Here is a 25,107-nt window from a genome sequence, read left to right on the forward strand (position 1 = left end):
CTAAACAGTCAACACTCAACAGGCTGGAGGGAACATCACCGGACGCACACTACTAGACACCACCACCACCACTTATTACATTTGATTTTAAAGTCCTACATTTCTCATAGTTTGTACCTGCGGGTTTCACAGTTTGGGATGTGATGTGACTTCCAGCTTCAACAGACGCGGACCGTTTTTCTAACATTGTTTTTAAAAGGCAAAGTTGTAACTTCAGCGTTCAAGGATACATTTACATGACATTGTAACATCTTTTTTGCGTTACTTTTTTCTTTTTCGACCATGGCGGCTCAGCAGCAGCAGCCACACTTGGTGGAAATCGACCCGGACTTCGAGCCCCTGTCTCGGCCGCGGTCGTGCACTTGGCCCCTGCCCCGGCCGGAGTTCCTGAACCCGGGGGACTCCAACACGTCGTCCCCGGTGCCATCCGTGAAACAGGAGCCCTCCTCCGGTACCAACGCGGACTTCATCAACAACCTGAGCCTTCTGGAGGAGACCGAGGACTACCAGGAGCACAAGCCCGTCATCCTGTGCACTGATTTCCAGTGTCAGGAGACGAGCTGTGTCCACCACCACCAGCACCAGCACCAGCACCAGCCTCCAGGACAGCAGCAGCATCAGCAGCAGCCGATCACCGGCCCTCAGACACCGCATCAGCATCAGCAGCAGGTGCCCCTGGTGTCCCCCCCGGTGGGATCCGCCTCGGCCGCCCAGAGGAAGAGCAGCTCCTCCCGGAGGAACGCATGGGGCAACATGTCCTACGCGGACCTCATCACCAAAGCCATCGAGAGTTCCCCAGAGAGCAGACTCACCCTGTCCCAGATCTACGACTGGATGGTGAAAAGTGTTCCTTATTTCAAGGACAAGGGGGACAGCAACAGCTCTGCAGGATGGAAGGTAGGGATGGTTCACCACCACCACCACCTGTGGGATCTTATCATCCACGGCAGGGATGGGCAACTCTATCACAGCGGGGGGCCACAAACATGTGATTGTATTTGATCCTAGGGCCACATAATCAATATTTATGTCAGCATTAGAATAAAGACCAATATTAGCATTAATACAGGGGGGGATCTTTATCTGTGGTTTTGTTTGGTCAGTTTTTAGTCATTTTGTGTTTTGTTTTTAGTTTTTTTTTTCGTGTTCTTGATGTAATTTTTGAGATTGAGATAATTTTCTGCCTTTTTGTTGTATATTTGTGGGTTCTTGGTGTCACGTTCTTTATTTTTTAAGTTGACAGTTTGTGTGTCTTTGGAACTACAGTATTCTTTAATGTTGTTTTCGTGGTCATTTTGATTGTTAAAGTGGTCGTTGTGTCTGTTTTTGTTGTCATTTTAATTATTTTTGTGTGTGTGTGTACTTTGTGCAGTTTGCTGTCAATTTGTGTGTTCTGGGAGTTATTTGGTGTGTTATGTTGGGCTTTATATTCCTTCCAAGATCTTGAAATACACATTTTGGGATTTGTTTTGGGGGCCAAACCAAAATTAGACCGAGGGCTACATGTGGCCCCCGGGCCGCCAGTTGCTTATGTCTGATCCATGGTCTGATCTGAGCAGAATAATCCCAGAATTTATGTAACAGAAAAGAAGATGCATTTATAATAGTTTATCTATTGTTCCTCTTTGATTTATACTAAGTTATTATACAGTAGATACTATGATTAGGTTTCTAGTTTTGGTGTACCAGAGCTTTAAAAACAGCACTGGTAGTTTATTGGTGTTTGATGATGATTAATATTCAGTTTTTGGTTGATTTTTAGCTACATTTTGCTACTGTGTCTGTGCTAGGGCTGGGTGATATGGACCAAAACTCATATCTGGATATTTCTTCTCAAAGCAGCGATATACGATACAAATCTCGATTTTTTTTTTTTTTTTTTTAAACTTATTAATGTCTGACCAGAAAGACAATTCTGGGTTAAATTTGCTGATGAAAAATGCCACACAGGCACATTTATAAACAAACAGCTGCACAGTATGTGCTACTTTAGTCTTTTTCTCCTATAAGGCAGTGTTTCTCAAATAAGGGTACGTGTATCTCTCGGGGTACGCAATGGCACTACATGGGGTACTTGAGAGAGAGAAAATGGAAAATTAACAAATAATGCCTTGAAAATATGGGGTTCGATCATGTTTATTTCCACTCAAGTTTGATGATGATGCCTAATATTCAGGTTTTAGTGGTTTTTTTTTATCTACATTTGACCTCTCAAGGGTCAAATCTGCACCAGTTTGGTTTTAGGCGGGAAAACGAACAGTTTCAACATTAATGTGCCCAAGTTTGCACTTCCAGTTATAAATTAGACATACCAGTACTTTTTGGAAGGAATCGACAATATCTTAGTGACAGATACTTAGATGTCCTTTGATTTTTGATTTTAACCAATTTTTATTTAATTGGAGGAGATTTTTTTCTGAATAATTTGAGAAAACTTGCAGGATTTTGGAAAAAAAAAATTAAAGTTAATTCAACAACAATTTACAACTGACTAATAAATTGGTCATTTACACAGTGATTCATGTTTTCTCTGTCATTTTCACGTTTATTTCTCCTGCGGGCTGAATTGGATTCTCTGAAGGGCCGGATTTTGGCCCCCGGACCTTGAGTTTGACACGTGTCCTACACTATAATGAACTACATTCTACTCCCATACTAAAGATATCTTTTTTTCCTCATCACTCCCCTTCTGCAGGTTTTAATTTTTTATCCCAAAGCAAAGATCGCAGAGCACACACACATACACGCACGCACACATATTAGGGCTGGGCAATACATCTTGATTCAACATATATTGAGCTTTCTATTTGGTGACAATGACAATATCACCTATGTCAAAATACTATATATATTTATATATATATATAATATATAAGTTGCAGTGGATTTTTGTTAATGTGTTCATTCCTGCTGGTCACATCTCTTCCTCTTCTTTTTCGTTGTTCCGTCATTTTCTAACAAATTTGTGAACGAACTGCATTTTCTTATCATTTTAAAGAGGCCTCGTGTTACGTCACAGTGCAGTGCATACAATTCCCTTCACCCCATTGCTTCCTGTGTCTATGAGTCATATGACATTTGTTTTGTAATCTCTATCTGCGCCGTATGGTTATTTGTTTTTAATAGAATTTTTTTAAAACGTACATCAGTTATTTGAAAAAAAAAAAAAAAAAAACTGAAACAATGTAACGTGGGAAAATATTTGAAAACGTTACACAACTTATCAACATTCATAATGTCGTGTGTGACAGGCCCTCCCACTGCAACACTGTTTAACTGCTACAACTCCGTCACAGACACATAGTTTCACTATGTTATGAATGACAGTCTCCTGGAAATCATATTATTATTATTATTAAGCCTGTGGCCACACGATGAGAGATTTATTACAGTTCCGCTTCGTTACTGGTTCTCTGAATTTATTAAAGCGTACTCGTGGGGTGTTTCTTTTGTGCGTGCGTGTTTGAGTCATGTGCTCAGAGATGACACATACATGCCAGTCGTCACACGACCAGAGATTTTATAGCAGAAACACGCCATTCTACTCATTAGACTCAGATTTCATTCACTGCAGGGTCGTCACCTACATTTACTTGACTTTGTGATCAACTTTTGATTACATTTGGGGAAATTTTGTGGAATAATTAAGTAATATTGCGTGATTTTGAAAAAGTAAGAGTTCTTTACAACAATTTGAGGATTAAAATGACTGCCATCATGGAATATAAGCGTGGGAAAAAACAGTGATCCCTGCAAATATTGTTGAGTATCATTGAATTTGTGTAATTGGAGGGGTTATTTACATGAAGTGATTCATTTTGACTTTCTCCTGCGGGCCAAGTTAGATCTTCTAAAGCAGGGGTTCTCAACCTTGAGGTCAGGACTCTAAGAGGGGGTCGCCAGATGCCTTCGAGAAACTAAGGATATTTTCTGAACAATTTGAGCCCATTTTCTCTTATTTTTATCACTTTTCTGCAACTACACCAAACTAGCCATATTTTAACCTATTTCCATCCATTTTGCTTGACACATTTTTGCCTTTTTTTAATGCACATTTGCTACATTACTTCCATTTCTTCCACCTCTCCATCAAATTTCAATGCCTTTTCTGCACATTTTTTTTTCCATTTTCAAAACATTTTAGGCACTTAAAACCCTTTCCACCACTTTTCCACCTAATGTTGCATATGTTGTCCCATTATTGTCACTCTTAACCTCTTTTTACCATTTTTTGTGCTTATTTTTTGCCAGTTTAACCACTTTCACCATTTGTCATGCCCATTAATTGCCAGTTTTAACAAATTGTTTCTGCTAATTGTTCCAATATTGACACTTTGGACCCTTTTTTAGCACTTTTTACCCATTTTATTTCTGATTAAAACAAGGATTTAAATCTTTAGGATTACTATATAGTATGGCGCAAATAATACTGGACTTCCTAGATGAGAGTAGATATTATTCAGATGAATTAATAAATGTGGTTATCACAGATTCATAGAACAATGGACCATCATTTTGCTGACTTTATGGATGGACCCCAAAAATCTCTTCCCTTTATTCCCCCTTATAGATGGCCCTGTTTCTACATGACTGTTCTTCAATGTTCATGTCTGTGTTCAATGTCCCTTCAGCTACAGTGGGGGTCCCGGCTCTCTGGAACCTTTATTTTGGGGGCCGTGGGCTGAACAGGTTTAGAACTCCTGCTGTAAAGAGCCCAGATTTGGTCCCCGGGCCTTGAGTTTGACACATGTGCTTTAGATCAACGGGACTCTTGTTTTCTTTCTCTTACCTAAAACGTTTCATCTGAAAAGCTGTGATGAGAACAAATGTTGTTTTCAAGCGCAACCACTTTATATTCATTGGTCTTACCTCAGTGTTTATAAAAGGCAGAAAAGCCATGTTTAGCTGTCAAATTCAGTCTCGTCAGGTAAAATTAAACAACAGTGGAAAAACCCTCTTCAGTGAAGCTGGCCAGGGAAGATAAACAAAGTAGGTAGAGGGTCAGATGTGTTGCTAGGTTTATGACAATATCTGAGCAGGTTTGGTTGGAAAAAAAACCCCAATCCTCCTATTAGTTTATCCTGTCTGCACAGTCACAGTGCTGCATCTGTGCCGTTCTCTGGCTCCGTTTTTCCCATTTTTTCCCACATGAAATAGGTTTAACTTAAGCATTAATGGGTTTTTAAATCAAATTATGTTCAGTGTTCATGTGTGACTTTGTTTTAGCACCAGTAGATTTTCCACAAAAAAGTTGTTATGAGCAAAAATAATAATATTCCTTCAACAATGGCTGATGAACTCCTGCACGGAGCTAAAAATAGGATCAAACTTATTTATTTTTGGCAACAGGAAGTATCCAAACCATGCCCTTTGGCAGAATGTTGCTACATTGAATTGAAGGATGCATGATGACCACAAAAAACAAAACAAAAAAAGAAAAAACCTCTAGTGTCAGCAGGAATCGTAGAACCTTTACCACTGTGAAACACTCCATTGACCACAACAATTTCTAACTGATGTTCACCGGTTACTGAGTAATAGGCAGGTTATTAAATACCAAAGAGGGCAAGAGAGGAGTTAACATACATATTAACTATTTAAAGACACTGTATAGAATGCAGTGGAGTCATAGTGACAATGTGCCAATACATTTTGACAAAATAAACAGCTCTTTCTCAACGTCGTCCCACCCATGTAACAGTTTGGCTGTGATTGGCGGCTCATTGAGTGGTGCGCAGCCAACGCCTGGGCTGGATGCTTATCCTGCCATGTCAGGGGGTGTAAACTGAGTAACGCTGTGGGAAAGCAATGTGCCATTCACTGCTGCGAGAGCAGTTATTCATAGACTTCTTGGCTCTACCCCGGCTCCTTTCCATATTGGAGCATCAGAGTAATCTTACTTAAAGGAATCCTCCGCTGTTCTTACAATTATGGCCTAAAACCTTTGAAATCAGAATCAGAAATACTTTATTGAACTCGGGGAAATTACTTGGGAAATTAATTTATTAGAAGATCTGTGCATTATTTTACATCATATTCGTTTAATTGCCTTTTAAAAATGGCATTACTTTACAGTTTTCCAGCCTGTGTTCCGCCATCTTTGAAATCACGTGATTGATGATGTCACATGGCCCCACTGCATGTAAACATCTCATTGTTTTCTATTGGAGACAGAAACTATCTGTGACCGCAGGGGGCAGTTTTGTAGCAGACAGAGAAGAAGAGCTCTCCTTTACTCTCCCTTAAACAGTGCGCTGACACACTCTGGGTGCTAAAGTTAAGCGAGTTATCTAACTGGGATCAAACCCTGAGAATAGAAGTCCTTTTTGGGTGGGAGTCCTTCAACAATCCGTGATTTACTCTCTAACTTCACCAAAAGCAACATAAGTTGTCATTTTTACTGAAAAAGCTGCTAAATGATCTAAAAATCAGGCTAAATGTTTCACTCCAATGGAAAACAATGGGATGTTTACAGGCAGTGGGGCCGTGTGACATCATCAATCACATGATTTCAAGATGGTGGAACACAGGCTCGAAAACTGTAAAGTAGATCCATTTTTTATAAAGTAATAAAATGAATATGGTGCAAAATAATGCGTTTTCTTATGCATAGATCTACCAATTAGGACATTTTAAAGGTTTTTGGCCACATTTGTAATAACAGTCTTGTTTGGGGCCGATTTTAAATAAAGAGAGAGAGAGAGAGAGTAAAAAATAAATGGGTCAGGCTCTACTTCAATCATCTACTGTATTATTGCTGTACACCTTATAAGTAAGTTTTTGTGACAAATATGTATTATGGAGATTTGCGTATGTTTTTTAATCTGGGAAAAACTTAAAGTAATGTGCAAATCGTTTTTGAAAGCCAGTTTGAAACAACACTGTGGAATTTTTTTGATGTGAATCACTAGTCGAGTTAGTCATCGTTTCATTTCTGGTGACTTTACTGTGTGGTCTCAAGCTCAACAACAACAAAGGAGAGAAAAAAAGCCCGTGTGTGCTGTAGTAGATAGTTAAAAAAAGATCAGTTTATGTTGTTTTATTCATCACATGTGATCGGCTGCTGATCCATTAGATTTAGCCAGAGTTTTTGATCAGTTATCGTAGCTTTAAGGCTGTTGTCGGGTTTGTTGCAGTTTGAGGCTGAGCTCATTTCACAGCGGGTACGTTGGAGATGAGTCATGATGGCAGCCTCCGCACTTCTTCTCACGCCGTCTGTGATGGTGTGAACTGGGAGGACAGTTGTGCCAGGTGGGACCAGTGGGGACAGCCTGGACACTGACCCTGGCCAGGCATGTTGTGGCGTCCAACAGGAAGGAAGGACAGATGGCGTGCGTGTACCACCACCACCAAACCTTTCTACTGGGCCTGCTTATTCATTTCTAATAGGTCGCCTTCACTACATTGAATCATTGGTTTCTATATAACAAGGTTGACATATGTTTGCGTACACAGTACACATACAACACGTCCTTGCATAACGGCCTACGGTCAGTTTTCTCTTGCAATACTACACGTACGTCACCATGTGTAAATATTTGCCTTCTATTGATGGAGAGGGAAGCTTTAGGTATGCTTTCATGTCTGTATCCAGATCAATTGAGTTGTTTCTTTGTACACGAAGCTCTCTTGACCCAAAACTCTCCAGCCCAAGCCGGGTAAACACTCTCAACAAGGCCTCAAAACACAGTGTGCTGAAAGAAACGGACAAACACGTAGGTCGGCGTTGGTTGTACAGATAGCGACACAGGGGTCATTACCACGTCAATGCACCGGTTGGCTCCAAATCTTAGTTTTAGTGTAAACATTTCAGAGAGGCAAGGCAGAGACTTACTTAACTTACTATTTTCTGATCACCAATCTGTTAAAAAACTACTAAAGTCCACCAGGATTTGTTTTACCTAGTTCAGTGTTTCATTGTGCAGTTTCACAATGAAAACTAAACAATGTGCACCACAACACAGCCTCGTTAGTGCTACGGTACTGTGGCCACTGACTCACATTGATTGGACTGATGTGTTTCTAATACACGAGTTTGGTTCATTACAGGAGTGTGTTGAGTTACTAACTTTGGCTGTACTTCGTTAGCAGTCGCACTTAGTTCTAATATCCTCTAAATGTGTATTAGGACAGAAAGAAACGGTCCTTTTTTTTTAAAATCGCCGTTCAAAACACACTCACATGTGCTTAATATACACACTAGCATAGGTAAAAGTAACTGATTACAAGTACTCACATTACTGTAATTGAGTTGCTTTTATGGGTACTTTTTTGAGTATTTTTCTAAACCAGTCATTTTATTTGTACTTAAGTACATTTGAAAATAAGTAAAGTAATTAATTATATTTCTACATCCAACCGTTACTGAGTAAATACATTTTTTGTTTTTGTTTTAAAAAGATCAACGGACATTGTGAAACTACTGATGCATTTGATTGTTGTCTGTTCATTTAATTTTTTTTTGTAGTTTCACAATGTCCGTTGATCATTTTAAAACAAAAAAATAAATAATTTACTCAGTAACGTTGGGTGTAGAAATGTAATGAATGACTTTGCTTCTTTTAAAAAGTACTTAAGTTCAAGTAAAATGTACAAGTACCCATAAAAGCTACTCAATTCCAATATTGCGAGTACTTCTAATCCTTTACTTTCACCTCTGGATATATCAGTACTCTTTACACCTCTGCACACTAGCACACACTAGTGATTGGCGATATATCGAGATTCAAGATGTATCAAGTTTTATATTTTGGAGATATAGAAAATTGAAATATTGCCATATTTTTTTATAGCTCATTTTGATTTAAAATACTTGTTTTAGGAGTCGCTGCTTTCGCTACTTCTCAGAGCAGCATTAAAAGCACAGTTAGTTCCTTCGCTTGTTTTTGCTAAAAGTTTCAGTACGTTTTGAGGTTTTTTGCAAATAACTATTTTGATAGGAACGTACCATTTAAATGCGACCACATTCTACCCCCAGTAAATTAGTGTAGGCCTTTACGACGGTACCGCCGACATCCCTGTGTGATCTTCCGTTCCCGAGATACGGCATAGCAAAATGTTCTCAATTTTTGCACTTGAAAAGTTCAAAGTGCTGTAACTTTCCGCAGAAACATGCCAGAGGAATGAAACCAGTGTCCATACATACTAAGTAATCTACTGCCTTTCCAATGGTACCACCCGCGTCCTTCTCCGACGTTCGGTTCCTGAGATATAGAGGCTCTGTGGAAGCCCACAGAGCCTCGTGGGTGGTACCAGTGGAAAGCTTGTACCCGAATTACCGAAGACGGACGTGGGTTCCATCCCTCTATGAGCTTCCTATCAAAAGTCACAGGCCATTAATTATCTTTCTGATCAGACTTCATTTAAATTTGAATTATCGGGATTTATATCGTATATTGCCATTTTCACAAAAAATATCGATGTATGAGTTTTGGTCAATATTTCCAAGCCCTAGCACACACTATACACACTCCTCTGAGGCAGTCAACAAGAGACCGAATTTGGCGTTGCCCCAAGACATGAGGGGCAGCTGTGTTTCTACAGAGAGGAGCTAAAGGACCTCCTCTGAGCCTCCTCCTCATTTCCTGCCTGCGTGGACTGTATTTCCATCCCTCGGTACAAAAAAGGCCACTCTGACTCGTAAAGGCCTCTTCCCTAACCCAGAAGTGACTTGATGAATAAAAAAGACGGCGTGTATGTAGCACGCTAGCACGGCCAGGACCCAGAATGCTCCAGGTTCAGTCTGGGTGACACTTGTTAGGAGTTGCATAACAAGACATTTACTGGAATCTGGGAGCCGCAGGCCAAAGTCTGGTGCCACTGGTTAGTCAGCGGAACTGTGATGCTCTGTGTTAGAGATATGTGGTACGCAAGTCTCGTGTGTGTGTGTGTGTGTGTGTGTGTGTGTGCGTACATAAACCTGGACCTCATAATTAAAGCCTTGCTCGGGGCAGATGAGCAGACACGAAGGCAGACAGACAGGCTGACACAGGGAACATTCCAGCGTAGGCTTTTATATGCTTTTTATCGCGCGCTGCAATATTCAGGCCCTCCTCCTTTTCCTCCTTTTCCTCCTCCTTCCTGGCAGTATTTTTCTCACTGCTGGCTTTTCCCTTTCCCTTTTAGTCGTAATTAACACTCTAAAGTGCTGAGTCACCAGTGAAAGCGGGATGGCACAAAGCAGCTGTAATTATTTGTGATGGTTAGGTGTTGGATTTTACCTAACCTCTGTGCAGCACAATTCACAAGTCACTTATTAGTCATCACATTTAGGAATTCACCCCCCAAATTATTGATTTTTCAGTCATAGTTACCTATTATATGAATATGAAGACCAATTGACCATTTTGATGAGTAACGATTATTGTATTTGGCAATTCAAAATTGCTCGTAGGAGTTCCTCCTTTGTCCTGTAACTCCTCCTAGGCTATTAATGCAGCACTAATGACACGTATGTCATCTCATTGGGACAATGTCAAGGGATGTGCAGTCGACCTTTTTTATAGCCAAATGTCAAGGTCAATGTCACGTTAAGTTTAAAAAATGAAATTTTCCATATCTCTGAATATTTATCATACAAGTTTGATGCTTATATTTATAAAAAGCTCATCTCAAGAGGAGTATTTTATTTCATTGGACCGCTAGGGGTCAACGTTCATGACATCCCTATTACTTGGCCACTGGTACCATTGAACAACATTTCCTTTCAATGTGTGACCTTGACCTTTGCCAAAGGTCATATTTAAGGTCAAGAACTCCTCAGAAAAGTGAACAAAGTGAGACCTCAACGCTCTCAGGACAACAAAAGCTCAGCCAAAACAACAAAAAAATGTTTTCCCTATAACTTTGCCACACATTGAGATACAGTGCTCAGACTGGTACCATTGAACAACATTTCCTTTCAATGTGTGACAGTTTTCTGTTTTTCCTGCATTATTACTTTCAATTTAATTAATGAAAAGAACAAACTTTTCAACAAATCCAGATACAGGTTGTAACTTTTGCCAATTTTTTCAATTTTTCATTGACAAATACGTATTCACCTTGCGAATACAGGTCTTGCTTAGTTATTATTGTAATGAATCAGACATTGAAGGTGTCTCAATCTGATATTAATATCCGATATTGTTACGATATCATCAAAAATTTAGCAGATTATATCAGCCTGTATTTAAAATCTTCAAATATTTGTATTTAATGTATTGAGGTTATTTTGCATCGTCTCCTAATAATTTAATTTATTTTATTCAATTGTAGAATATTCTTCAGTTTAAGGTTGAAATGTTTTTGTCAGTTTTTCATATCACTTGTTCAAATAAATGAATAAATAAAATAAAAAAGACTTGAACGTTTAAAAATAGATGAAAATAAACAAACAAATTGAAAAAATAACAAGAATCTCTATAAAATAAAAAAATAGAATAATATAATACACATTTGACTCGTTCGACAAGGGACATTAATAAATGTAAAATCCAATATACTAAATGGACAATACAAATAAATACTCCAATCAAGCTATTAAGAAAAAACAGAACAAAAAAAAAGCAATTTTGCATTTCTGTAATTTTCAAAGATATATCTTTTGTAAACATGTATAAAATGCATTATTTTCATACTTTGCTTAACTTTTTTGTCAAGATCGTTCCACAAAACTTTTAACATTCTACACTAAAAAATGCCAATACTCAAGGATGCAATATCGGTATCGAAAGTGAAAGAGTCGGGACACCCCTAATGCTAACACAGTTAGCCTTTTAGCTATAGCTACATCAGACGAGCTAGCTGAATATGCTCCGTGTGTCCCAGACAAATCTACCTTTATCATTTAACATTTTTTTAAAACAAACACTCTGTGTTTATTTTAAAAAACTTTAATTTATCTTGGCTTTAAAAGTCAATGTTTTGCTGCTGAAATCCTGTTTGATCCGGTACCAACACGTGATAATATATAACCCTACTGACTGCTCATCCATCCTGGATGAGTTGACTAACAGCTTGTAAAGAGTCGCCCCACGGATTATTTCACAACGTCATGTTTTCCAGCCACTCATTTGTTTGCCTCTCAGCTCTGGCGTCAGTATTACTTTTCTGGGTTTTTTTTTCATCTTTTTTCTCTCTCTCTCTCTTTCGTCACAAATACGCTCGTAGGCATTCAGCAGACCTCATGACTGAAACGATACTCAGGCTTGGAAAGCAGGTCACTGGTGTGTTGTACAGCAGGGCTATCAGGTGGTGCTTCACGTGGATGTTTCTCACTGGGTGGCACATGTGCGTTTTATTTATGCGCCGATCCCTCTGTCCACAGCTCTGAAGTCACGCCCAAGCCACTCCAGTGAATATCAATCATAATGTGTCGCGTGAATCTGCCAGTAAGTCTTGAGCCAGAGTGTGTGTAAATGTAGAATTAATAAACTATTACTGTTTCTTTATGACTCAAGTGTCTCACGGGTTTATCGCATTTCATGCACAAGACAATTCAATGTGCTTTACATGATTAAAAAGTGCAACAGAAAATATTTGACTGTTAAAAAATCCATAAGAACATTAAAATCAGCGGACTTTAAAACAGTTAAAGTCAGAGGTAAAAACGTTTAAAATCCGCAGTCAAAACATTGAAAGTCAGTGGTAAAAACGTTTAAAATCTGCAGTCAAAATATTTCATGCACAAGACAATTCAATGTGCTTTACATGATTAAAAAGTGCAATAGAAAACATTTGACTGTTAAAAAATCCATAAGAACATTAAAATCAGTGGCAAAAACATTTAAAGTCAGTGGTAAAAACGTTTTAAATCCGCAGTAAAAACATTTAAAGTCTGCGGTAAAAATATTTAAAATCAGCAGCAAAAACCTTTAAAATCAGTGGTAAAAACATTAAATCAATAATAATTGGATTAAAAATCTCCCTCTCAGTCGTACGCAGTAAAGAAAAAGAGTGGCTTTAACTTGGATTTAAAAATGTAAATGTCAGATTAATCCACTTCTTTGCAGCATAACAACTAAAAGCAGCTAAAAAAAAAAGTTTATGGGTTATTCAACTATAAATCTTTAAAACTTGAATCAATATTATGGTTAGATAATAAAGGTATAATTAATGAAAATCTGATTAAAAGCAAAAATAACTTGTAAAAGAATTGACAAAATTAGAAATTAAAAGGCGCAATGCATTATGTGATAAAAGTTTCAACTAAAAACTTTGACTGTTTATTCAAAAATCCAAATATAGAACCCCAAAAAGAGCTAAATAAAAGTGAGTTTTAGGCTAAAAATCTAAAGCTACTATAACTCTGTAAAGCTTGAGTCAATATTAGGGATCGATAATAAGGGTATAATAAATAAAAATTAGATTTTATATATATATATAGATATATATAATAACTCATTAAAAGTGAGAATGTGCGATACATTGTGTGATCAGTTTCAACTAAAAGCAAAAATCCATTATAAAACTCCAAAACAAGCTAAATAAAAAGTGAGTTTTAGGCACAACTATAAATATGTAAAGCTTGTGTCAATATTATGGTCAGCTAATAAATACAAATTTATTTAAAAGCAAAGATTAAGATTAAATATTTTTTAAAAATTGGCAATTATAAGTGAAAAGGCGCTATGCGTTATGCAATAAAGGTTTCAATAATCCATGGGTTAAAAAAAGCTTGTTTTTTTGGAAAGGGTTCCGCACGTGTGTTTGTGTGTGTGTGTGTGTGTGTGTGTGTGTGTGTGTGTTTCCACCCACCGCACACCGGCATCACCCAGGTTTGCTGCACTGCTGCCAGACTTTTGTTTTTCTTTCTCTCTTTTCCTGGCGTCCAACCAGAGGAGATCCTTCAGTGAGAGGAGCGTCCAAGTCTGAGTGGAGGTGAGAGAGAGAGAGAGAGAGAGAATGAATGACTGAGGAATGAGTGAGTGATGGTTGCTTTAAGCTTGAAAATCTGGAGCTGATAACTGAAGGCTTTTTTTTATTTTTTTTGTTGCGAGGTAAACAATGATTGTGGATGAATCAGGTTGTTTTGTTTTGGTAGTAGTGGGCTGAGAGCACGTGCTTGTTTGTTTTGGCTGTGGGTTTGCCCAGGCACGGCAGTTTGTTTCACTGACAGGATTGTTGCTCTGCGTGCTATCACAACTAAAATCGAGGGAAAAAAAAAAAAAAAAGTTCCGCAGGGGTGAGAACGGAGACTCCCGCCTGTTTTTTTTAAATTTCATAATTTGGAATAAGAACCAAAAACTTCTTTTTCACACTCGAGCGAGTAAAAATGTGTGTGTATGTGTGTGTGTGTGTAACAGAGCAACACTTTTATGGGCCCATGCTCTCTCTCCTCCTCTGCTGCTGCCCAGGGCCCCAAACCACAGGCATTGCCCAGACCCACATTGTTGTGCAATCCCAGCCCTAAAGCGATTATGCACGGTGCCTGTCAGACTGGCCTTGCATTATCACACCATCACACACAGCCTTTCAAGACTACTATCACACATACATGAATCGCTCATTCAAGCTTTTATATCTGCCTAACAGGGGTGGAAATTAAATTTGACATTTTAATCAAAAGCGTGGTGGTGACTTTTGACGCTACGTTTAACTAACGGCTCATTTTACAGCATTAATGAACTTTACTGGAGGGCTTGAACCGATTGTTACACTTCTGCCAGTTATTTGTTTTCTGAGCATGTACTAGTTATGATGTAGCATGAAGGTTAATATAAGTCAATAGTGTAGTGACTTCTTTAGTTTTGCTTTTACATTTTTGAATAGTATCCAGTAGGGATGAACAATTTTGGAAAATAATCTAATTGCGATTTTTTTCCTCAGTATTGCGATTTAAAATGCAATTATTTTTTCAAGGGCCTCTTGTCGTGTATTTTTCAATGAACGCAAGCATTAAATCGATTAATCAATACATTTTAAAGCACAGATTACGACAATAAAGCAAACAAATCTGTGGCTTTACCTCTTCAACATGAGGGATGGATATACTACTACACTACTACTCTTGATCTGGTACTTTATCAATGGAAGAACACAAAAAAGCAACAAAAAAACAAATAATGAACATCAATCTGTTTATTTTAAACATTTTTAACAATATGGCACATAAAATAAATGAAAAATACAAAATAAATAGTAAAAACAGTAAAAAAAAAAAACCATATAAATAACTTTTTTATATTAACAAAACACTAAACCAACTATCTAAACAATACAAATATTCAAATCAAGCATATCAAACACAACTTAATGAAAAATTGTGCAAAAGTAGAATTAGTGAGCTGTGCCTCTGATGGATGCTGCTGCACTGGCTCGTGACAACAAGGCTAACTATGTTGATTTATCCCTGTTTTGCCATATTAACTCGCAGCGTTTTAGCCGTGAGATAATATATGATCGCAAGTTACTCCTCGAACTAAACGTTGCCAGCAGCCGAGGCACGGTAACGGCCGATGTGGGGGAAACCTATGGAGCCTATGACTACAACGCTGAGACGACCCAGCGTCCCACGAAGCAGTAGGTTTGCCTGCGAGCACTCGCCACCACTGGAGCAGACGGAGGCGGCGCGACAGACGGCAGAAGCGTGGCTGCTGTGGAGGACTATCGGCTAGGCTAAAGGCTAAGCTGTGGAGAACCCCACACAGCGCTCACACACACACACACACAACTCATCTGCTTCTGCTGCTCTGGTTCTGCAGAGTCACACACACTTTTAGATAGCCATGTGTTTTACTGTAGTGTGTAATATGTAGATAGCCTCTACAGACCCGCCTACTCATGAAGAGTCAGTCAACTCTGCATGCGGGTTTTTAAGGAGGACTGACAGGCAACACGGCAGTATCAATGCTTGTCTGAGGCTTGAGGATTAACGGCACCTTAAAAATACCGGTAACAGGGCTGATAAGGATGTAGCTTGTCGGTCCCAAAAAAATAATAACAAAAATAATTGCAACCTTTGCGATTAGAAAATCGCATTTTATGATATCGCGAGAATATCGCAAATGCGATTAATCGTTCAGCTTTAGTATCCAGTAGGGATGTGTGTTGCCATGTAACTTATGTTTACCATGCTGTATGTAAAGAAAAACCGTTAAACTAGTGTTCCCTCCCAATATGACACTGGTATTGCATCTTTGAGGATTGGCTGATACCGACATTGATCCGACACATGTTTTTTTTTTTTATTTTTCTAAAAAATATTTGGGTGTTTTTTAGGATTGATACGATAATCGCATGGTGAAATATCACCTTATTTTTTCTTACACCCATAGTATCCAGTGCACTGAAAAATACAGTATAGTCAGACCAATTCATTGAATATTTCAATGGGTCACACCTAAATGAGTGGAGTTGAGTTAGATTAACACAATCGATTTAATTAATTGCATTGTTCTCAAATCAATGTTTTTGCATTAGTTCAACTTAAAATGAAGGCAAGCCAACTTTAAGTTGTCAGTTTTTTCAGCTCAATAATTTGTATAATCTGAAAGTAAAATACTGCTCCTTTATGACCTGATACTATCTTAACACCACGAAGAAGTTGGGGGTAAAAAAGGGCCTTGCTCAAGGGCCCATGGTAGAGTTCCAACCAGCGACCGTCAGGCCAAAACATTAGGCCACCACTCCACTTCTAACCTGATACTATGGTCTAATGGAAATGACTGTTAGTTGTAAACTTAAAAATATCAATTTTAAGTTGGCAGAAAGTATAAAACTAAATATAAAATCAGATTTTTTTCATTTCTATATATTTTTGATCGATATTTTGGGTCAAAACTTTAGGATTAGATAATACACTTGAAAATATTTAAATGATCTTCAAATTATCTCTCTTTCAAATCCAATGAAACATTCTGTTTTCAGGTGGATTTATAAATGACTATTTACTAATATCTAACATTTTGCTGCAGTACCTGTACAGTACATTTATTTTTTTTCGTGGTATGTTGTGTGCCTCCGGCTGCTCTTTACACAACACATATTTCTCAGTGACTGACAGGAAGTGCATGCTTTGAAAGCGGCTCGAGGTATGCAGTAGTAAAAAAAAAGGTGAACTCATCAGGAGAGGAAGTAGCACAGAGCGTGATGCCTCCCCCCCCGCCCGCCCCCCGCCCCCCCATGTTTCCTTTGTTTTAATCCACTCTTCCTCTTCTCTGATCAGGCCTGAGAGGTCAATCAGTCCACGACTATACACCTATGTTTTTGCACCGTGATATTTTCTATTTTTTTTTAATTTATTTTTATCTTTAGTTCCTGTTTTTTGTTGTTGTTGTTGCCAGGTTTAAGATTAAAATCAGCACAGCTGGTAAATGGTGTAGGTTTTTTTCTAACAAAGCCCACTGTTGTATGTTAAGGGTTGGTTAAGGACTTCTTGCCACCTGCGCCAAAATGTGAACCGATTTGTTTTTACTTTATCGTAAACCAAACATTGACTTTATACTTGCTTTCAGGATATTTTGTCATTCTACAAAGACTGAATTTCTGAGATTTCTCCTGACCAATGAATGCTGCTGTCCTTAGGTGGCTTTTAGCTTAGCTTAGCAGCACTTTCACACTTATAATGTAACTTGTGTTTACCATATACAGTATGTAAAGAAGAGTGTCCTGATGCAACGCTTCCCCTTCAAATACGACACTGTCTGATATTGCATCTTTGGGGATATTAATACGATATAAGGACAAATCATACATTCTTTTATTAATTAATTTGTAGCATGGAATGACAGAAAAGGCTTCATCAAGTAATATTACTCAAACAGAGAGCGATAGCAACTAAGGGTATAAGGAATAAAATCGATTCTGTGATATATCGCGATATTTCACCGAATCGTATCGATTCAAAAAAATATCCAAATCGATTTTTTTATCTTGTTATTTAACGAAAAAAGCATTTACAGTAATTGCGCTAACATATGTATAGCATGTAAATGTATAGATGTATGTGGTTACGTTTTATTTAAAGAATTTAAGATCTTAACAGGATCAGAATCTGTTGTAGAAGCAAAAGTTAACAACAATATTATTAGACAGTTTGATAAACATACCACTTGTTTTTGATATTGGTACTTGAATTATAGTTAGTTACCATTTACTTGTTCTCGCAAGTTTAAAAAAGTTAAATAAATTGTATTTCATACCATTTTGTACTTGTAAAAGTGAAATTTGTAATTTTTGATATCGCGATATATTGCAATGTATATCGTATTGTTTAGTAGTGGGAGGGATATCTTGTATCGTGACATGCAAGTTGTGCATCGCATCTTATAGACTCATGACAATGCACCCATTTATTATTAACCAGTGGCTTACAGACATTTAAACCTTAAACGTAATAATATTCTGCAATTGAATGAAATAAATAAAGAATAAATGAGAAGATCAGGAAAAATAACCTCTATAAATAAATAATAAAAAAACCCATTATACAGATTTGGGTGTACGTTGCCATGAATCTGACAATTAGATACGATACGATGTATCCCGCTACTAAACAATACGATATATGTCGCGATATCAATAATTACAAATTTCACAAAATGGTATGAAATACAATTTATTAAATTTTTTTTTAAAACTTGCCACAACAAGTAAATAGTAACTATAATTTGTGTCGATATAAAAAAAAAAGTGGTATGTTTATCAAACTGTTCAACTTTTGTTTCTACGACAAATTCTGATTCTGTTAAATTCTTAAAATTTTTAAAAAAATAACCACATACATCTATAAAAGTGTCCAGTATGTTTTATGAAAATAAAGTACAATCAACTTTCAGCTAAAATGCATTGAGGAGTGATGTAGTTTAACAAAGTCTGATGTGGTTCACTGACACCTAGTGACCGGGCGTTTATGTGCTATGCATATGTTAGCGTAATTAAATGTTTTTTTGGTCAAAAAACATGATTAAAAAAATTGATTTGGACATTTTTTGGATCGATACAATACTTGCGTGGTGAAATATCGCAATATATCACCGTATAGATTTTTTCTTACACCCTTATTAACCCAAAGGTTACATACATTTAAACCATTAAACATAAGAATATTTTTCAATTGATTGAAATAAAAAATAAGATGAATGAGAAGATCCTGAAAAATAACTTCAATGAATAAAAAAAAAAGCCCTATAAAGATTTTAGATATAATCTAAGACCAATAATAATATCCGATCAGGATACCGTTACCTTAAACAGCTTTAGAAACTATAAAAAACTAATTTTTAACCATTTATTCACAGCTTAGTCATCAGCGTTAGACGTCAGATATTTTCAAACTTGTTCAAGTCTTGTATCAAGTCTCTCCTTAAGTTCTAATTTCTTCAAGCAGGAAGACATTTCTACCGAATTCCTCCATTGTGAGACTAATACAGTAAATCACCATCCTATCTGAAATCATGCAGAAATGTATCCCTCCAGGAACCACTTTGGACATTTATCCACCTATCACGTTACATTTACTAACCGAAAAACCCAAAAGTCAGTTTGAACTGTGGTATCACGCGAGCCGTGAACTCTTCCCCACCTCCCACCTCCCGTTCATGCAGTGAATTGGTGGGTCGGGTGCACCCAGCAGCGGTCCACTCCACACACACTGCATCTTTATCCGGGGGACACAGGCAGGCCACAGCCCAGTGCAGTGGCCGTGCCGATCAGGGGTAAAAAATATCCCCGCTGCTACAGACGCGGCTCTGTGCATTTACAGACCCGCATTGTGTTGCACACAGGAACACATGCACATATTTTAGCATGGTGAGCTTAGCCAGCACAACCCAGTCCCTGTCTATCGCACATGAGCTGCTTAAAGTCTGAGTCAGGAAATCAACCAGCAGCAGAAAACCTGTAGCATCACATCAGCCATCATAAATAATAAATAATCATTAAAATAACCAATATATACAGTATAATAAATAGAAGAATGTTTGAATTATAAACACATAGCTTAACTTAGATTTGAACTAATCTGATTTATTGACTCGAACTGAAACAAAAACACTGAAACTAAAAACAAGATCCTATCAGAACAGGATGGTGCTTTGACCGGTTAGAAGAAAATCTAACCAGTAGGACAAGAGGCAAGGTCACGTCTATCTATAAAGCAGCAAAGGTCTGCGCGTGCGTGCGTGCGTGTGTGTGGGGCAAATTTCTCCCCGACACGGTATGAGTTTGACCTGAAACTTTGTCAACGGCTTCCAAATACCATCAGTGTGTGCATCCATTATTTTTGGAATAATTTGGTGTCGCAAAACGTTCATTTTAAGATCACGGCTCCATCTCTGTATTGAGCGCGCTATTTCCTGTTCCGGGTTCATGACGTCACTGTGTCGCAGTTTGTTTGGATTTAAAAAGAAGGTCAATATTAAAAAAGTATTTTGTATTGCTAAAAGTTATTCACGTTAATATTTCATGGTTTATTAAAATTATCCCCGTGATCCCAAACTTCCTTTAAATCACGGGTCACAGAGTTCACTTCCTCCTCCGTCTCCATGACTGTGCGCAGCGGCGTTATATCACAAACTATCTGCTTCGTCAGGCAGAGGAATATAACATCGTTTGTTCTGCGCAAAGGTGTGTGTGTGTGTGTGTGTGTGTGACATTGCCCCCATCTTTGTAGTCATCTTGCTTTTTTTTTTTAGTATTTTTGTACTTTTTTTTGTCATCGTGTGTGTTTTTTTGTTGTCTTGTGTGATACAAGTCATTTTGTGCATTTTTTGTTATGTTGTATATTGTTGTGCATCTTTATAGTCATCTAGTGTGTTTTTTGTTTTTTGGGGGACATTTTCCATTTTTTGGCTATTGTTTTGTGTATTTTTCTGTCATTTTGTACAAAATTAGATCGAGGGGCCACTTATGGACCCAGTCGCTCCTTCTTCCTCAGCTGTGTTCACAGAAACCAAAGGCAGTAGTGGGATCGGTATCTGGACTGGCCACTGCTTCCTGTGTGGATACAATGCAACAGGAAGTTCACCGATAGTTCTCACCATCGGTCCTGTACAGTAACTTTAGCATTAGCAATAATTATCACGACTTAGTTCTGTGTGTGTGTGTGTGTGAGAGTGTGGCTGCACTGATTGCTTACTGTGGATTGGGGGAAAAGGCAATCCTGCTAAGAGGCCATCAGTAAATACATTTGCAGACAGATTTGCTTCCGCATGACTTGCGTTTCTGCCTTTCCATCTGTATTTTATGATGGTCGTATAACGTCCAACAATAGCTGTTGTTAAGAGGCTCTTGGCTGAATATTGCGCTCGGCCTCTTGGGCTCATAGAGCTGTAAAGGGAATCTTTGATGCTCCACACTGGGCACTCTGTGTTCCGAGCCTGGTGGTCACTTTTCCTAAATGGTTTTTTTTTTTTTAGAAGTTGACGTCAGCGGGCGAGAAAGGGACCCTTTTTTTTATGCCATCAGCTGTTCTTTGTGCCTGAATGCTCTGTAGAAAAAAGAAAATCCTTGGCTCAGTTTTCATGATTAATTAAAAAAAATAACATATTTTTGTACTACAACAACCAACAAACGTGTCTGTTTTCTTGACCAATCAAACACGATTCTCTGAACTTAATAACAATGTCATTACCTTTTCACCACACTGGAAGCAGATGGTGTTGATACTTGTTTTATTGACACAATCAGATATTTTACATTTCCTGCGCTGGGATTTCCCCTCATCATTTATAGTCATCGCTTTATTGACTTTAGTATATAGGTCAGTTATCATCATCATTATCATCATTATTATTATTATTATCACCAGTCAGTCTAGTAGTAGTACTGCTTTAGAGCAGTGGTTCTCAACCTAGGGTTGCCAGATGCCTAAAAAAAAACTAAGAATATCTTTTGAACAATTTGAGCTCATTTTGCTTATTTTTACCCTTTTTCTGCAACTACCTTAAACTTGACGTATTTGTATTTGGCAATTGTTGTACATTGTTCTCTTAAGAGTTCTTAATATTTTTCTTCCGCAACTCCTTTGTCCTGGGTCGCCTCCTAGTCTATTAATGCAGCACTAATGACACATATGTCATCTCATAAGGACAATGTCAAGGATGTGCAGTTGACCTTTTTTGGAGCCAAAATGTCAAGGTTAAGGTTGTGTCAAGTGTCTACGAATATTTATCGTACAAGTTTGATGCTTACATTTATTGAAACTTCATCTCAAGTGGAGTATTTTATTTTTTTTTGGACCGAAGCTGTACGACCTACCAGTAAAAAGATCGGTAGGGGTCAAAGTTCATGACGTCACCAAAAAAACGAGAAAAAAAACCCAAACTTTTTCTCCTATAACTTGGCCACAAATTGAGATACAGTGCTTAGACTGGTACCATTGAACAACATTTCCTTTCAATGTGTGACTTTGACCTTTGCTCAAGGTCATATTTAAGGTCAAGGTCAGTCTTCTACATTATTACTTTCAATTTAATAAGTAAAAGGAACAAACTTGTCAACATATCCAGGTACAGGTTGTCATTTTTGCCAATTTTTTCAATTTTCAATTGCCAAATACGTATTCGCCTTGCGATTACAGGTCTTGCCTAGTTTAACCTATTTTCATCACTTTTTCTTGCCATTTTTTTGCTATTTTTTCCGATTTCTGCCACTCCATCAAATTTCAATGCCTTTTCTGCACATTTTTTCCACTTTTGGCACTTATAAACCCTTTTCACCACTTTTCCACCTAATGTTGTATATGTCGACCCATTATTGTCACTTTTAACCTATTTTCACCATAATTCATGCTTATTTTTGCGAAAGTAACCACATTTAAAAATGTTCATGCCCATTATTTGCCAGTTTAAACTAATTGTTGCCAATATTGACACTTTGAACCTTTTTTTAAAAACACGTTTTCTGTCCGTTTTCGGCCACTTTAATTTGCAACTTTTAACCAGTTTCTGACAATTTTTCCCACTGAAGTATACTTCCAAGTTTCCCATGATGCATTTGGAACTTACAATGACAAAAAGTCACACTGAGGCTAAATATCTGTTGATTCTCCACCTTTACTTTGAAAGTTCTGAAACATTTGAAGTGAGAAAGTGACCAAGTAGAATATCAACATCCATAAAACTCAAGGTATACACGTTTCGGAGATTTTCGGAGACCCTCCATTGTGCTACTGACTAAACTTCTGGTTAATTTCAAAACAAGAGCCCTATTTACTAGAAATGCACCAAAATTAAATGTTTTGCCCCAAACCGAAAAACCGAAAATTAAAATACCAAGGCCAAAAACCAAATAACAGAAAGAAATTATTATGTAAATTATTAGTCATATTGCATTTATGGCTTTGAATGTGTACTAACGTCACTAAAATTAAAACATTGCAATTGTATAAATCAAGACTAATACTTCAAAGGATAAATACATTAAAATATTTATTTAACACTGACATTCAAACAATTCACAATATAAAATAAATAAAATAAATGTTTAACTTGACCGCACTCATATATTAAACAATATTTCAGTGCATCACTACTATTTACAAAAGCGTTAAAAAACTTATGGAATATAAGAAGAGATGCTTTTATTTTGAAAAGGAGATGTTTGATTTTTAGCTTGAAGCCAGTTCCGGGACCATTTTTACATTCCGCTCGCAATGCATCATGGGACGGTTGAGTATGACTCGTGTGCCCATCGTGCATACTTAAAAAATAGTATACATCCGGGTATTTCTTGCGTACTCAATCTTTTCATACTATATAATCTTATATATACTATATAATCATTTTGACGTCAGAGTAGAGTAGCATGAGTAGTACGTTATTATGACAGCTAGTGTTTGTTTCAGTTTCCATGCTCATCGTTCTTTATGTGTTTATAGTGGATCTGGGCCCAGTCTACCCAGTCAGTTGACCTGTTTAAGGTCCCCAGCCAACAGTAGCTCACCTTGGAGCAGTGTGATCATCATGTGGGCAAACATGCTGAACCGTTGCTAGACCAAATAGCAAGTTGGCGCATATTCCGTAAGGACCGCAGAGTTGTAGCTCAGCAGAACGCTCCAGACGTGAGCAGCTGTGAGACTATACTTATTATAGCGCTATACGTCGACCCCATCCAGACATTAGTCACAAAATAGCTGGTTAGCTACATGAGAGGAGAACACACCCAGTGCTGAAGCCTGAAAGGTTAAAAAACGCCGGCTCAGGACAGCCCCGACTTCATGATAAAGAAGTTCAGTGGAAACAGAGCAAAGAGGCAAACCACATTTTCCACTTTGATGCTCGACTCGTGTGCGTGTGAGATGAAACCGTCCTCGTGCACAGCTGCAGTGAAAACCTGTAGATATGGAGGTTTGCAGCTGAGGTTTTCTACTTGTGGTTTCATTTAAATCAAGGCTGCGCTGCATGTAGGAGGTGTTAGGATCTTCTGGGGGATTTTTTTTTTCTACACGAGGCTGAGAGTTCCAGCAAATCTATCAGCGTGCCAGCGTTTATCTGGCCTAGCATTGCTCACATTGACTGGGGCAGGTGGAGGGAAAGAAAAAAAAAAAAATCAAACTGGAAATCTGAGGAAACGAGTAGAACAGATGTGAAAACTGCTAATTTAATTAAGAATTGGATTTTATGTGTGGTTAATCGTACCCCTAATTAACCACAGAAATGTGCGTTATTGTTGATAACAGAATATAGGCTTCATATACCCTTTATATTTATTGTTATTGCTATTTAACAAGTATTTAAAAAGTAAAAAAAATAAAAAATGAATGAGTAACGGTGTAAGAAAAAAATCCATTCGCCAATATTTCACTCCGCATTTATCGTATTGATCCAAAAAAAAATCCAAATTTCATTAGTAAAAAAATTTATTGAAAACTACTAATTTCATTAAAAAATGAAGTTTTATTTTGAAAGTTTAGAAGAAATGTGGAAGAGTGAGAGCTAGTAGAGACATGCAGAGAGTGATGTAGTGAACAGTGTCTTCTTTCCGTGGTGCTGCCATGGAGCACTGTTTTAAATCAGCACACTGTGTCCTTCCCTGATCCAAAACAAAACATTAAAAATTATTAGAATTAAAAAAAAAAAAGAAAAAGTGGCCATTTCCATCTTTGGAAGAGAATTACATTGTTTCTTGTCCATTTTCCGCGATCACGACAAATCGGAGATCCTAATTAACCACAAAAATGTACGT

The 25,107-nt window shown here is 37.7% G+C and overlaps 1 protein-coding gene across 1 annotated transcript in view; it reads left to right on the forward strand.

Annotated features, from left to right (window-relative positions):
* The window catches only part of foxo1a (forkhead box O1 a), a 36,613-nt gene continuing 11,506 nt past the window's right edge, over positions 1-25,107 (forward strand). Inside the window, exon 1 of the mRNA XM_028465612.1 lies at positions 1-897. Within this exon, the coding sequence (XP_028321413.1) occupies positions 283-897 (615 nt within the window). The 5' untranslated portion in view covers positions 1-282. The remainder of the gene's footprint in view (positions 898-25,107) is intronic.

The sequence above is a fragment of the Gouania willdenowi genome, chromosome 13 (assembly GCF_900634775.1).
Source record: "Gouania willdenowi chromosome 13, fGouWil2.1, whole genome shotgun sequence".
Lineage (NCBI taxonomy): Eukaryota > Metazoa > Chordata > Actinopteri > Blenniiformes > Gobiesocidae > Gouania > Gouania willdenowi.